The sequence below is a fragment of the Trachymyrmex cornetzi genome, unplaced genomic scaffold (assembly GCF_001594075.2).
Source record: "Trachymyrmex cornetzi isolate Tcor2-1 unplaced genomic scaffold, Tcor1.1 scaffold67, whole genome shotgun sequence".
In the NCBI taxonomy this organism is placed as follows: Eukaryota; Metazoa; Arthropoda; class Insecta; order Hymenoptera; family Formicidae; genus Trachymyrmex; species Trachymyrmex cornetzi.
This window is the reverse complement of record NW_017299992.1, coordinates 703,694-718,989: the sequence shown is the minus strand read 5'-3', so window position 1 is coordinate 718,989 and position 15,296 is coordinate 703,694. Positions and strand designations below refer to the sequence as shown.

At 28.2% G+C, this 15,296-nt stretch overlaps 3 protein-coding genes across 4 annotated transcripts; 2 read left to right on the top strand and 1 right to left on the bottom strand.

Moving 5' to 3' along the window:
* The first annotated feature begins 213 nt into the window (after nucleotides 1-213).
* kri (uracil phosphoribosyltransferase krishah) lies at nucleotides 214-6,014 on the top strand. The gene is made up of 7 exons (XM_018517019.1): nucleotides 214-471; nucleotides 788-830; nucleotides 1,501-1,650; nucleotides 1,726-1,870; nucleotides 2,007-2,137; nucleotides 2,268-2,331; nucleotides 5,766-6,014. Exons 1-7 carry the CDS (start codon nucleotides 344-346, stop codon nucleotides 5,816-5,818), a joined length of 714 nt encoding a protein of 237 aa, XP_018372521.1. The 5' UTR covers nucleotides 214-343; the 3' UTR covers nucleotides 5,819-6,014.
* A 1,652-nt stretch (nucleotides 6,015-7,666) lies between these two features.
* LOC108767239 (SH3 domain-binding glutamic acid-rich protein homolog) lies at nucleotides 7,667-11,064 on the bottom strand. 2 transcript variants are annotated; one of them, XR_001940417.1, is made up of 6 exons: nucleotides 10,669-11,064; nucleotides 9,648-9,830; nucleotides 9,391-9,540; nucleotides 8,308-8,348; nucleotides 7,920-8,203; nucleotides 7,667-7,826 (listed from the first exon to the last, which is right to left on the bottom strand). XR_001940417.1 is itself a non-coding variant. In XM_018516980.1 (5 exons), exons 1-5 carry the CDS (start codon nucleotides 10,711-10,713, stop codon nucleotides 8,035-8,037), a joined length of 588 nt encoding a protein of 195 aa, XP_018372482.1. In that variant the 5' UTR covers nucleotides 10,714-11,064; the 3' UTR covers nucleotides 7,667-8,034. The 2 variants fall into 2 exon arrangements, 1 of the variants encoding a protein (XP_018372482.1); XM_018516980.1 differs by having other exon boundaries at nucleotides 7,667-8,203.
* A 1,466-nt stretch (nucleotides 11,065-12,530) lies between these two features.
* On the top strand, nucleotides 12,531-13,397 carry RpL37A (ribosomal protein L37A). Its single transcript, XM_018517024.1, has 3 exons — nucleotides 12,531-12,620; nucleotides 12,883-13,011; nucleotides 13,219-13,397. Exons 1-3 carry the CDS (start codon nucleotides 12,618-12,620, stop codon nucleotides 13,363-13,365), a joined length of 279 nt encoding a protein of 92 aa, XP_018372526.1. The 5' UTR covers nucleotides 12,531-12,617; the 3' UTR covers nucleotides 13,366-13,397.
* The last annotated feature ends 1,899 nt before the right edge of the window (nucleotides 13,398-15,296 follow it).

Genomic DNA, 15,296 nt, shown 5'->3' with positions numbered 1-15,296 from the left:
GAAATTGACCAATCACAGTCGAATGTGAGAAGAATAATCGACTGTGATTGGTCAATTTCTTACTCTTACTTCTTACTCCGTGTATTGTAGACGACGCCCGATGTAATCAGTTTCTGATAGGTTAATATCTAATTCCTGTTCCTCTATTGTGCTCAGGCCCTTACTTGTTATTCCATGTATTGTAGACGGGCCTTCAAACGTCTATCAGTCTAGATTTGCAGACAATGGCGGTTATGGCAAGATAAAATAAACCGGGCTAATCGTGATCTGTCAGTCGCTTGTACAATTATTCATAATTGTATTGTCGGTGACACGTGGTGCAACCCATTAGTCTGCATCCGTCATGGGAAGTGCGGACACCACGGTGAAGTTGCAAAATGATAATCACGAGATCGACGAGTATGGAATTAACCTAAAGATTTTACCCTGCAACAATCAGGTGAAAGAGTTGCAAACCATTTTAAGGGATAAGTAAGTATCTTTGCATTAAATCGTAGTACAAATATTTTATGTTGTGATAAATAGATACATTTTATCTATTTAATTTTTCCTTGAATCTCTAATTTATATAATTTCAAAATTACAAAAATTATCATTCAAAAGAATTGTAAATATTTATCAAATTATTCGTTTGTTTGCCAGTATGTATAGACATATATATATATATATATACATATATGTATATATATGTAATGTATTTATAGAATATTATAAAATATTAAATTTTTGTGTAGATTGATTATTGAAAATAACTAGGAGCTGTTCATTGATAGATCTTATTTTATAGGAATACTACCAGAAGTGATTTCAAATTCTACGCTGATCGTTTGGTAAGATATGTTTGATCTTATAATATCGCTTATACTGGCTAAATTTAAAAGATACAACGGATAAGAGAATGCTCAGTAATTTTGTCTGTAATTGGAGTAGACCTTTAAATTCATATGATAAATTTAAAAGAATATATCAACAGCAGCAACCATTCATTTGAACATTTTGTTTTCTAAATATAGCCTTGTTAAATGTAAACTGTGAATTTTTGTTTGAATTATGATACGATTCCATATTATCATACTAAAAGTTGTTCTCTGAACTTTGTATAGTTTACTAATTATCTATTTAACCCTTACTGTACAAGGTCGGGTCACTAGTGACCAAGCGATTCCTGTTTGTGTAAGTTTTGAGTCTTTCGATAATTATAAAAAAAATTATACTACATTTTATTATTTTCCAAAATGGAGTTTCAATGTTTGTTCTAGAAAATTGAAAGTAATTTGGTGAATTTTTAGAGATTTTTTAACCATTCTGAATAGGTGAAAAAAATGAATGGATTTTAATTACTGTTTAAATGGATGAGGCACAACTAAAATCCTACCTTGTATTGTAAGGGTTAATATAAATATTTAAAAATATCTAATATGATTGTTAAAAGTTACTTTCTAGTTTTTATTTATTATGTAAAGAAATGAAGTTGTTATGATTTTCGCTGAATTATTTTAGATCAGATTAGTTATTGAAGAGAGTTTGAATCAGTTGCCTTTTACGAAATGTGTGGTTACGACTCCAACTGGTGCCAAATACAAAGGTTTAAAATATCAGAAAGGAAATTGTGGTGTATCTATTGTAAGAAGTGGAGAGGCTATGGAACAGGTACAATCTCAATTAATCCTAAGTGTATCAAGATGGTAGTATCTTTGTGCTAACTTATGGAACAATATCTTTCAGGGTCTAAGAGATTGTTGTCGTAGTATCAGAATTGGTAAAATATTAGTAGAAAGTGATATGGACACGCACGAAGCTAGAGTAGTTTATGCTAAATTCCCAGATGATATATCTGAGAGAAAAGTCTTGTTGATGTATCCAATAATGAGTAAGTACTGGAGAATATTCTAATTTTGAGAGTGTATTGGCATTAAGTTGAAAAATAATTTTAATAAAATAATTGTAATAAAATAATTATAATAAAAATAATTGTAATAAATTTTATATTTATTACACATATATAGGTACAGGAAATACTGTCATAAAAGCCATAGCTGTACTAAAAGAACATAATGTACTTGAAGAAAACATTATCCTGTCAAATTTATTTTGTACACCGATTGCAGCCAAATCTTTAGTCACTGCCTTTCCTAAGGTGATTTTAATTATTCATATTTGCATTTGTATAAATCAGTAAAAATTTATTAAGTTATGTTTATCTGTGATAATATATAATGTTTATAATATATTTATCTTGTAAGTAAAATTTTGTTTTTTTTTTATAGATGAAGATCTTAACGTCAGAAATCCATACTGTTGCACCAAATCATTTTGGACAAAAATACTTTGGTACGGATTAATGTTTTCATTACTGTATAATATGCCAAGACACAAACTTAATGCATAATTAAGCCGAGAGAAAATCAGTTAAGAATGATTACATGCTAAAGATAAGCTAATTAATAATTAAAAATTATTTTTTATGACATTTAATAGTAGTCTATAACAATGAAAAAAAATGTAATGTCGAATGTTTGTTTTTACATTCTCTAAATTTTTACATCTCTCTAAATTTTAATATTTTGAATACTTTTATTTCGATATTTTATTCATACTTTACTTCATATTTTAGATATTAAAATATGATTTTTTTTCGATATGACTTAATTTTTTAAATATTAAAATAAGTAACTAATTCTTTATCCATTTTGTATTTAAAAAAATTAAATATTTTATTTTTTATTATTTTTTTATATTTTGATTTAGAATAGTTAATCTATGATTGTGAGATTATATTATATATTAGTGATGCAATATTTGATAATTTAACGATTTATAAATACATGATAAAAACTTTATATAAATTTATCCTATAATATAAGTATACTGAAAAATATACAAATAATCATGAATTCTTTAAATTGTAAAAAAATTTTATTTTGAAGTTTAAATCTACTAGCTGTAAGCATTCTCTTGGTTTTCTCGATGTGTAATAAGACTGTAAGTAATATACTTATTTTAAATGTACTTGGAATCGTTTCAATACTGATGAAATAATTGATATTTTTACAATGACATCTCTTTTTAACAAGTTTTAGAGATTAGATGAGATAACAATTTTTCATCAAAATTTTTAATTCTCTTATGTTTGTAATAGGTATTGCATTATCAGTTTTATGTATGCTACTTAATATGAAGTATTTGCATAAAATATCTTGCATTAAGATAAGCTAAGTGGTAAAAATATATCATATGCGAAATTACCAGTTCAGGTATTACATATTACATACGTAACACACATCTCTTAAATACAGATTTGTAGAATTACCGTCCCAGAGAAAAGCAAACAATTTGATAGACAAATAATTAAGAGCTTGACATTACAAACAATCATTTCTAAAATTGTTTTATTTTCTTATTTCGTAAAAAAATTACTGAATTCAAAAAGACGAAAATCTCTTAACTGACATTAAATTTCTAAGTTTATTAAAGTTTAGTAATGTCAGGTTTTCTGTGTACACGTACAGAATATAATATGTGTACAATATATTTATATTACATATTATTAAACAAGAATTATAAGGAATATAAGTAATTATATGTGCTAATTAAAAAAAATATATAAAATATTTTAATATTAAAGTATGCTTTTATTTTTTTATTTAGATCTGGTTTATAAATATATCATATTATATCTGTATGCGATTATATTCTGAACATATAAATTTTGTATGAATTAAGATTAATATACATTGATGAATCTTGAGTCAATATAAAGCATAACTTCCTTTTAACAGTATATGCATAATGAAGTATTCATTTACAGTATGTAGTTAAGTTAAAATAATATCAAATTATTCAACAATTTAACTTAAGCATTGTCGAAAAGAAAGAATACCTCATTATATGTTATACGATCGTAAAATAATACATTATACATAATTATTTTTGTTACATATAGCTTGTTTACAGATATGTGAGAAATCGATCTATTTTATATCGCATAATATAAGTAAGCTAATAAGCATAATTTGTTCTATTAGAATGTATAATAGTCTTAAACATATAATATTGCCATGATTTTACAATTACACTTATGCATGTGTTCAAATTTATGTATTTATGAAAACAACATAATACTTAATGAAGAAGCTTATAACTCAAAACTTTTAATTTTTGAAGATCCGGTAACTTCATTCTTGACTGTTGCATTTTATACGTAATTTTAATAGAATATTGTGTTGTGTTTGTATACATTATGTATTAATACGATTATATACGTAGTATACGTATATTTCTTAATACGTTTTAGTCGAAATAGGTTCAAATTTTGTACACAATAAGTTCACAGAGACAAAAAATATACTATATATTTTACTTAATATAAAGAGAATTAAATATTACAATGCACTGCATAATTTATTTACCTACTTAATAGTGTACAAATATATTGATGCATTCAAAGAGATAGTCATAATTATTCGTTAATGTCAGTTAAGAGCAAAGAATGGTATATGTACAACAGGGGTATACATTGGGAATTATTTTATGTACAACATATACACTCGGTACATAAAGTCAAAATGCAATTTGACTCAATAATTGAAAATTAGAAAGAAGCATCATGTATAACTATATAAATCTTTGCTTCAGTAAAGATAGAATTATTTATTACATATATATTTACTTACATGTCCATTGAATGAGCTATGCAGCTTTTACATGTAGCAAGTTTCAAATAGAAGTATGAAAACAATATTTTGTGTAATTTTCCAATAGGTAATTACTAATTATTATGCATTTGATTAAACTATTAAAAGGTATAACATTTTAAGAAACGTCTTAAAGAAAATTCAGTAAAAAATGCTTAAATTCGTTCTTAAAAATCTTGATTACAGCATTTTTATTAAACTATTTGCCTTATAACGTGCCTATGAAAATTCTCTGTTTCTGCAAAAACTCGTACAATTTTGTGAACTTATCATTAAATATTTCCACACATAAAATCATATTGTCCTCGATCTTTTCTTAACTCTTATATATATATATATATATATATACGATTATTTAAAGATTTATTTACATTGATAATTGTTTAACATCTTTGCACCAGCAACAAGTTTGTTTAATGCAAATTGTATGCGTAATATTGATAAATACAGATATGTGCACAATGATTATTAATTAAATAATATAACAAATAGCATTAGTAAAATAAATGTAACTCTGAAACTGGACTATGTTTTATTTTTATGTATTTTTTTATATTTTAATATACATTGAAAAGAGTTAAAATATTATCATTATTATAACGGAACATAATTATTTATTGTATTAATGATTCTTCATTAATACACTTAATTAATAAATGCTAATTTTTTAATTTATTAAATTAATTTGCTATACTCATATTCTCTAAACTTTCTATTCATAATTAAAAAATTTGTTTCACGTTGTCAGTAATGAAATTTTTCGCTGAAAAGAGAGAAAAAGAGCAACTTTAGATTTGTTTAAAAAAAATGTATTTGTAAAAATTTGTTTAATCTAAAATATCTCATTTTGTTTTTAATTATTACAATTTCGATATATAATTAATGTTACTGAGAATAACATAAATATACTTTATATACTTTATTAATGATAAAAATGTAATTTGAAGATTTTTAACAAATGTTACTTTTTGAAGTTTCTTCATAGGTTTTTTTTGATATAAATAAAAATACTTTTATGTATACTTATTCCACAAACGTAATTATAAAAATATTGATAATTATTGGTTTCAGGCTGTACTCGTGTTGTAATGGAGACACCAAATATACAAGAGAAAGATAATTGAGGACATAATTAGATCTCAATTGAACCTATGAAATAGCAAGTTTAATTGTCCATATTACACTGAACGTTATAACAACTTGTGTAGATCAATCAGATTATGCACTATTTTTAACTTGAGAAAGGGTAAAGAATATTTTTAGATATTATATATCAAAAAGTATATATTTTACGCATAGCTAGTTTTTATATCGCTTTTGAAAGAGATCAGCATATATGCTGTGCTTCAGACTTTTTTTTATCATAGAATTATATTCACATTTATAAATTGTATACATATATGTATATATACTTACCTTATTTAATGATAGAATACGGAATTATAAAATATATCAATTTCCCAAAATATTATTATGTTATAAATCATATAATAATTATCATTTGGTGAAAAATGTTAGAAATAAATTTTTTTAAAGGATATATAAACAGAATCTTAAACTTGAATCATTGTATTTATTAGTAAATTCTTGTATGCATGTAACAATGATCACTATTGATCTATATATATATGTATATATGCCTATACATATATATACACATTTGTGTGTATAATATATATATATATATGATGAATGTTTTTGTAAATATGATTATATTTAATGATTATATCTTTAATATAGTATGTTAAAATTTATTTTAACATTAAAATTCAATCTTTATTGTTACCATCTCCTCCTCCTCATCCTTGTAATAAGAAAGACATGTTAACATGAATAAAACTTTGCCATAGCTCTCTTTGATTGTAGCAGTAAATTATTATATGTGCGATATTAATAATAGATTTAATGTATCGTGTTGAAGAATAGAATTATAATAGCAAAAATAACTTTTTATTTTATTTATTTATTTATAACAAAGCAACTTGTAGCAAATACTGGGTAAAGCTTAATTTTTTATGGCGGAAGTATTGTTTAAACGATGGACAAGCAATAAAAGATTTATGCAAGATATTAATCTTGCTGAGCACACATATAGGAAGGAAATGTCATGATTAAAAATAAGAGAAACAATAATATATCATATAGGCCTTTTCACCGATACAACTGCCACTATATAACTATTTAGAATACACGAATTTGAATAATATCAGACTTGATTCAAAAACTTCTTTTTTAAATTCATTGCACATTTTGTGTGTTGTAAAAATTTTTTATATATACGTTATTTTATTATATATATTCATGTGTTGTTTCAATAGTAGCAGTTGTAAAAAATTCTCACTTTTGCTTTAAAATTTTATATTATTATAATATAATTTATAAGCATTGCGAACCAATTTTTCTGTTTTCAAAATAGGATTTTGAAAGAACTCAATGGTTCGATTTTAGATGCAAAGATTCTAATGATCGAATAGACTGTTGAATAAGCATGAGTCATATACACACATATCAATGAAATCATATCACGCTATTATGAGTCATACGCATCAGCATAATTTTGTTATGAGTAGAAAATGGAAGAATTTATACCATAAAAAAGATATTTATAATTCAGTTATAAAAATTTAAAAATCTCTTTTCTTTTGTTTTGTTTTTTCGAATACTATTTCTAACATATGTAATATATAATTAAGCTACAGAAATCAATGACTTCTCAAAGCATATTTGGAAAGACTGATTATCTTAACGCAAAAAATGAAATATCAAAAATTTTTATTACAAGCCAAACCTATCTTTAATACTGCTGTATTTGATAAAAAATATAATATAAATATCAAAATTTTTTCTCACGTATGTAACAAATTAATTTTATCTAAAAATTAAAAAATTCAATTATAATACATATTTATCTATATATCTGCCCTCATATATCTCAAATGATATTGTGTGTATGTATGTATTATATACTTCAGTTCAGATGTGCTATAATGTGTCAGGTATGGTGCAGTGCGAAACAATGCAAAAATAATAAACAAACGTGAGGATGTAAATATAAAGATAGCGATATGAAGGAATTGTCTCATATCACTTAATCAGACCTGTTGCAAAACATTTGGTGAAGACGCGTTTGATCTAAAAATACAAAGTATATTCTATAAAAGAATGTTCCATGCGTCATACTGATCAACAGACTTTCTGCAAAGCAGAATATTATCTTGGCAGTACCTTCATTCAGCCTTAGTAATGTAATAAACGTAGCTTTGCAAAATACGTTTGTGGGTGGAAAAGGAAAGATGTCATTGTGTGGAATATCCCAACTTTACATGGGTTTATCTCGTATCTATTCCTCTTTCTCTTGGTCGTCGGACTTCTCTTCATTTTTATCACCACTATCTTCAATGTGTTCACCTTCATCGCTAGCGATAACTTTTGCCGCGCTATCTACTTCGATTGGTTTAGAATCTTCTAAAACTTTAGTCTCACTTTCTAAGGTTGTCCTTTCTGGTAAACTAGAGCATAATCATAAACTAATTATTCAATATTTTTAATCAAAGTATAATGTATATATATTTTCAATATATTTCCATATTAAATCGTTTATTATAATAATTACCTATCGGAAAGTAGTACATCTGCTTCTTTGTCTGCGGAAGGCTGAAAAAAAATAAATTGCAACTGTAAAAATAGATAAACAAAATGTATATAAACTACAATATAAATTTAGTAAAATTATAAGACTAGTAAACAAAAATAAGTAAAAATTTAAATAATTTTATATATATATAGATAAAAGGCTCGTTATAAAATAATGAAATGTACAAGTTATTAATTTGTATCATCATATGTTAGTTTCTTTGGAAAGATCTATAAACAATAATATAAATTTGTAATAACAATTTGTCATATGTCGTACACGTGTCATACAATAAGCATGACAGTAATTTCTATTTTGGCGGGTCGGAATTCTTTCTCATAAAGAAGCGGTATATACATATAAATATATACATATAAATATATGATTTGGAAGCCTGTGACAAAGCTTTTGTTAAGTTTCAATTTCGAAATAAAAGAACAATATTAAACCATGTCTCCACTGAAGCAACAATAAAAAACTTTTTATTATTTGCTAAATGTTTCTGAATTATCTAACATATGTCAACTTGTAGAAACGTCTTGTCTTCATTGAAGCGACATAATCACAGAAACATTTGGATTTTCTTCCAAGTCTTATTCGTTTCTAGCAACTAATTGTCCACACTTAAGAAACAAAGCAGTTTATTGTGTGTAATGTGAAAAACAGCTCAAGATTTCTTTCTTGTAGCTGCAACATATATCTCATGCTCAATAGTATAAAAAGAAAAATATGAAAAATGTGAGTACGATCAAGTCTGATTTTTTTAAAGAATGAATTTTTTTTGTTCTTTGTGGGATTGGCAAGTCAAATTTTTCATTTTCCGTACTGGCAACAAAATGTCCTACTGAAGGAACTTCTATTTCTGTTGACATGTATTTCTCATCTTCCTTGGATATTTATCACTTCGATTGGAAACATATGACAAGCAACAACTTTTGTCGCTAGCAACAAAAACATTAAGGAATATTAAAAATTTTCGGCAACAATTGGCAATTCTTTCAAGAAACATAAAACATCAACAAAAAGTTTCTCGCTGTTGCTTCAGTGGGAACATAGCTTTACCTCTCGACTTGAAGTATTTCCATTCTCTTGAATTCCATCACTCTGAGATTTTGGATCTAGAGTAATTTCTGCAGTACTAATCGCTGGCGTTACTTTTAAAAATTTTTCCAGTTCATCCATTTCATTTGCTAAATCAAAATCTTCATAATCCTGCAATATTTAACCGCTTTCATTATTTATAAAAAATGACGTGATACTTTTTCAATAGTTATTTTTTATTGCTTGTCGCGTAAATGACACAAAGAAAAGATAATTACGCCGCAATAATCATCCTCATTAAATATCTGTGGAGGCAATGGATACTTGTTACTTCTAGCATTACTGTTAGCTTGCATAAATTCTTTCTCCAATTCCTTGTCTGGCTCTGTTATATCGATGATCTCGTATTCTACATTTTTACTATCTAAAATCATCAATACACGTTGCTGTCTTTTCTTCACCTGTAACATGTTTACAAATACTTAAAATTTCTCAAACTCTCCCAATGTGATTAATATGTGCGACTACTTGAATGTTATAATCTGTTATTGATTCGTAGATAACAAATGTTTAAAAAAGTAGAAATTAAATATAAATTTTTATAACATTTGTAACATTTATGTTATGAAACCTAGTTTAATTTCTATTAAAGTTTTTCATACAGTCGTATACATCTGCTAGAAAAACCGATATGCAATAAAGTCTGCCAAATGCAATCATCTATTATTTTTATACGTTTTCACTCCAAATAATCAAATTTATAATATTCGTGTTGTAAAATATTAATGAGAATTTCCTATATTAATACTAACAATATTTTCAAAAGAAATATTTGCAGTATATTTAACAGACAAAGGAGATCGAAAGATACAAATACACAGAAATTCAAATTTGTCTTATCAGTAATGGAACTATCAAGTAATCAAGTTAAATTATACATGACAATTCGACAATCGTCGCTCTTGATAAAAATAAACAGAACCGGATGAGACCCGCGACAAACAGCTGGAAAACTAGCGTGACATCACCGTGCGTCCATTGTCAGAAAGAACGATTAACAAAACCGATAAAAAAACCGCGCAGTACGCGCGCGTCATATCGCGAATGACAGTCCGCGATTATTAAACGCCCAAGAGCTGTTAATGCGTGCCGTTCGCATTGTAACCTGATACAGCGACGACGACGACGACGATGACGGCGGTGGTACCGAGGATTACCCATCCGATGACAAAGTGCCGTGGACGAGTATCGCGCGACACCGGAGCTCATCGCTGAAAACCATTTACCATAGGCACTCACTTCCTTGTTGCCGCTGATACCCGATACGTAGATCTTGACGACCATCGCGCTGGCTGTGCGACCACCACCGGCTGTGCTCCCTAGACTCGACGACGCGCGTTCCCCTCGCTGCACTGCGCCGCGCTGTGCAGGCTGTGCTACGCCACGCTACGCTACGCTCCGATTAGGCGGCGCGCCGGACCCGGACCGGACGACGCGACGTGCGGGAAGCGGGAACGACCGCGGGGGGGCAACGGTGGATAGCCGAGCCGTCAGCCGACCGCCAACCCGTCGCTCGTCGTGGCGGGGGATTCCGCTATTAGCCGCTCGCACGCACTCGCACGTCGACACGCGTGACGCACCGATCCCAAGAGAAACAGAGCCGGACTGCTTGGCCAGGCCTACGTCATACCGGGCCAGTCCTCTTTCTCCCTTCTCAGGGATGGAACAAATGACTTCGCTACTTAGGATTACCCATCACGAAGAAAGAATACCTATAATATGTACGATGTATCTATACTTTTTTTTAAAAAATGATAATCCGGAGGTATAATTTTTTTATTCGTTACAAATAGGTATTTATAATGAAATAAAATTTCTGGAACATAATTTTTATTGATAATTATTCTTAATATAATTTTATAAATGTATAAAATTTTAATCGTATGATCTTAAAAAGAGTATTCGTACTCGTAAAATTAAGAGTGCAGCTGGTAATTTCAGCTAGGTATGTCTCTATGCCACGCGCTGCGTATAACGTTTACTTATAGAAAAAAAATATCGCGCGAGTCTGGAAAAATAATTTTTCGAAACTCCTCGAAACGCCGACTCTTCCCATTCGTCAGCCACCCTCGCGATTATGTAACGCGTTACGATGGCATTATATAATCGACACGTATTTTTGGAAATTTGTTAAAAAACATGATAGAGATGGTGACGTTTGTTGGATGCATCGGACATGGCATGAATCGTGAAGTGTTTGATTGTAGTAATCGAATTATGTAACTTAAATTATAGCGTTGTTAATCGATTCATTGTTGTAAAGAAATTTAAATATTAAGTTAAAGTATTTTTTTTTACTGTTGAATTTTTTTCGGCAAAGACCGCTGTTGAAATATAAATAAAGTTTTTGGAGAAATTGAAGTTCTACTTGTAATTGCTCGCAATGTAGTTCTACATACGTTAAAATCCGAGACACGAACATTCTTTAGTATTTAAAAATATGCGATTGCGATACATTTGTGTGTAGGTACGTTCCTGTGTTAGGTAACTAAATAGTAGTCGATAAGCTATGTTGGTCACCGATTTAATTGTGAGTAAAATTGAATTAGCGATGACTTTCCTTCTGTATTTCGTTCATATGCCCAAACATGCGTCTATAATCTCATTTGATCCTTTACTTCTAATATATCTCGAGTATATGCAATTAATCTGGCTTTTTTTAATATTTAATTAAAAAATTATTATACGTAATTTCTTAAAAAATATGTGTATTAAAAATATACACATTTTCTCTGTTGAAATTTTGTTAAATTATACAATATATTTCAAGTTTAGAAACTTATATTTTATTCTACTAAAAAATATCTTTCTATTACTACAGAATAATGTTTTATTATAATAATGATATATTTAATATTTTCTTACAGTATGTATCTATTGTAATATTTTTAATGACTGAAATACATGTACGTAATATTTTTTTCAGAAGAAAAATAATACATATATGTAATGCGCGATATAAAATAGCGTTCATAAATAATAGAAAGTTTGCCATTAATTTTAAACAAGCTTTCCCGCTATAATTTGAAATTCATACATACAGTCATACTTTCGTTGCTAACTTCCGAGTTCTGACGTTGCACGACGCTGTCACTGTGCTGTCTGTGGCGTTTGGGCTGTGCGAGGTTATTTCACTCCTTTCTTGATTCTTTCCGGTTCTTTACGAGACTGATCTCTACCTGTTAAAAATGGTAAGATATTTTATCGAGTTTTACGTATCAAATCTTACTAAAATCTACGTTATGTTGATCATCAAATAAGAATGATAGCTATCAAAATATTCTTTATATACATATTTCATTGTAAAGTGCTAATATTATATATCTGTGAGAGTTCTAACCTTATAACGAGGTTATGTTTTGAAAGCGTTTCTTTGATTATATATTTCTGATTTTTAATATTATCGAAGTTACCTGTAGTGCAGAGGCCCTAAAACTGCTTGAATTTTAACAGGCGAAACGCACGAAGAAGGTAGGAATCACCGGTAAATATGGCACCCGTTACGGTGCTTCCCTTAGGAAAATGGTCAAGAAAATGGAAATTACCCAACACAGCAAGTATACTTGCTCGTTTTGTGGCAAGGTAAGTAATTGTTGTACTATGAATTAGAAAGATAAATTCTTAAAATGTTTGGTATTTTTTAAATTAAGATTTTGATATAATAATTTCTTTTTATCATAGATATATTCTATTGTAAATCTTTTATAGGAACATTACTTCACAATTTAATGCAATTAATTCAGGAGACTGTCAACTATGTTAAACGACACTATTTTCATTTTCTAACAGGAGGCCATGAAACGCAGTGTCGTAGGAATCTGGTCCTGCAAACGATGCAAAAGGACAGTTGCTGGTGGTGCATGGGTATATTCTACGACAGCCGCTGCTTCAGTAAGGTCAGCTGTACGTAGATTACGTGAAGTCAAAGAACAGTAAATATATGTAATAAATAACTTTTTAACGATTTATACTTGTAATTTTATTTAATACAAACCAACCGTTTTAGTTGAGATATATTGAATGATCTGAGCAATCATGACATACCGTAAATGTGGGTGACTTGGGACAAGTGTAGGTTACGTGGGACAGCATGTATTTTTGTTAAATTTAATCATGGAATCCATCTATGAGTCTCTAAAGAAAGTTTTAAACTTAAACTTAACTTTCTTTAGAGACTCGTGTGGGTAGATTCCATGATTAAATTTAACAAAAATACATGCTCTGTCCCAAGTCACCTACACTTGTCCCAAGTCACCCACATTTACGGTATTTACTCTTATTAGCCTGGACCTACCAGTATCGAAAATCATATTCGTGAAAGGTCAAAAATTTAGTGCTTTATTTGCTATTTTTTTGCTAAAAAAAATTTTTCGCTCCAGCCGTTTAGCAGAAAATCGTATTTAAAATGGAGAGTTGCCATTAATAATAACGAAAAAAATATATAAACAAAAAATTTCGTACATTTGATTTCATTGTGACGCCACTTTATATATATTTTTTTATTAATGGTAAGCTGGACCTCCCCCCCCCGTCTATTTTAAATTCGATTTCCTGCTAAATGGTTGGAACAAAAAAAATTTTTTAAGCAAAAAATTAGCAGATAAAGAGAACTAAATTTTTGACCTATTGCGAATATAATTTTCGATGGTGATGGGTCCAAGTTAATGAGGATGACATATTTACAATTGATATTGATTTTATTAAAAATTTTAGATGTTTTTTTTATCGAACTCATTATCTATGTTTCAACATTACAATTATTTGACTTTAATCTTTTATTGTTAATAAAATGCAAATTATTAAGGCTATTAAAGAAGCTATTTTATAAATATTAAACAGTCATAAATATGAACATTTGCATTTATTAACCAGAAATTATATAAGTATTAAAATAATGATACCAACATTTCACATGTGTAACGAAACTATTTATTCTAACAAGATGTAATTGTATATGTTCATAGCTATTTTATAATATTCTATAGAATACTTATATTGTACAATTTTAACAACTATAAATAAATTATTTTTCAAAAGGTTTCATTTTTTAATTAAACTTGACTCTAAAAGAAGAAACAAAGTCAGGTTTAAATGTCATTAATGTGCATACATTCATTTTTACAAATTTTACTTATTATAGAAATGTTTAAAATTATTGTAGTATTGTAGAGACATGCGTAATACAAACTTAATAATGTATACAAATAATTTTATTGTCTTTAAAAGATCATGCTTATGCAGTTCAGGTTATTATAATAATCGAAACTGTTCTTTCATATTATCATAATCAATTGAACTGTGAAGCTAAAGACGTTATTATTTATTGAGCAAATGATTAAAACGAAAATCCTTCATTAGCAATTTTATTCATATTAATAATAGCATTCTCCACGAAATCAGCCTGTAAGGAATGACGTATTTGCAAAGAGGTACTATTGACTATCATTTTTCGATCGCGATCGAACACTTTATCATTTACCTATAAAGTGGATTGACACACTGCATATTTCAACATATAAGTCAATTTGTATTCTATACAAAAATAAATACCACAGTCTTAAGAAGACAAATGTATGTCAAGCTATTAATGTTGCACCACCACCATAACATTCTTTTGAATTACATAAGAATAATGAGTATATTCGTCATTCAATAGCAGATAGGGAAGATCTTAAAGCTGTGTCGGAAGTTATTTGCAAGAATGTAAACTTACGACGGTTTCTTGTTTTCAATAGCAAATTTGAGAATATATTAAATAAAATTATTTTTATAATTGTTTGAAGGATAAAAACATTATTTTGAAACTATGTTATTGAAGAGAAAGGTGCCAGGATAAAAAAATTAAAGATGATTTTGTTCATCTCTGT

What these genes read in the sequence shown, in the direction of transcription:
- RpL37A (XM_018517024.1), top strand. An exon ending in CTTGCTCGTTTTGTGGCAAG is followed by an intron (nt 13,012 to 13,218) that starts GTAAGTAATTGT and finishes ATTTTCTAACAG; the next exon opens with GAGGCCATGAAACGCAGTGT.
- LOC108767239 (XM_018516980.1), bottom strand. Translation starts at nt 10,713, where the DNA reads ATGGTCGTCAAGATCTACGTATCGGGTATCAGCGGCAACAAGGAA. An exon ending in ATGAGGATGATTATTGCGGC is followed by an intron (nt 9,541 to 9,647) that starts GTAATTATCTTT and finishes TAAATATTGCAG; the next exon opens with GATTATGAAGATTTTGATTT. An exon ending in GAAATACTTCAAGTCGAGAG is followed by an intron (nt 8,349 to 9,390) that starts GTAAAGCTATGT and finishes ATTTTTTTTCAG; the next exon opens with CCTTCCGCAGACAAAGAAGC.
- kri (XM_018517019.1), top strand. Translation starts at nt 344, where the DNA reads ATGGGAAGTGCGGACACCACGGTGAAGTTGCAAAATGATAATCACGAG. An exon ending in CAAACCATTTTAAGGGATAA is followed by an intron (nt 472 to 787) that starts GTAAGTATCTTT and finishes CTTATTTTATAG; the next exon opens with GAATACTACCAGAAGTGATT. An exon ending in GTTGATGTATCCAATAATGA is followed by an intron (nt 1,871 to 2,006) that starts GTAAGTACTGGA and finishes ACACATATATAG; the next exon opens with GTACAGGAAATACTGTCATA.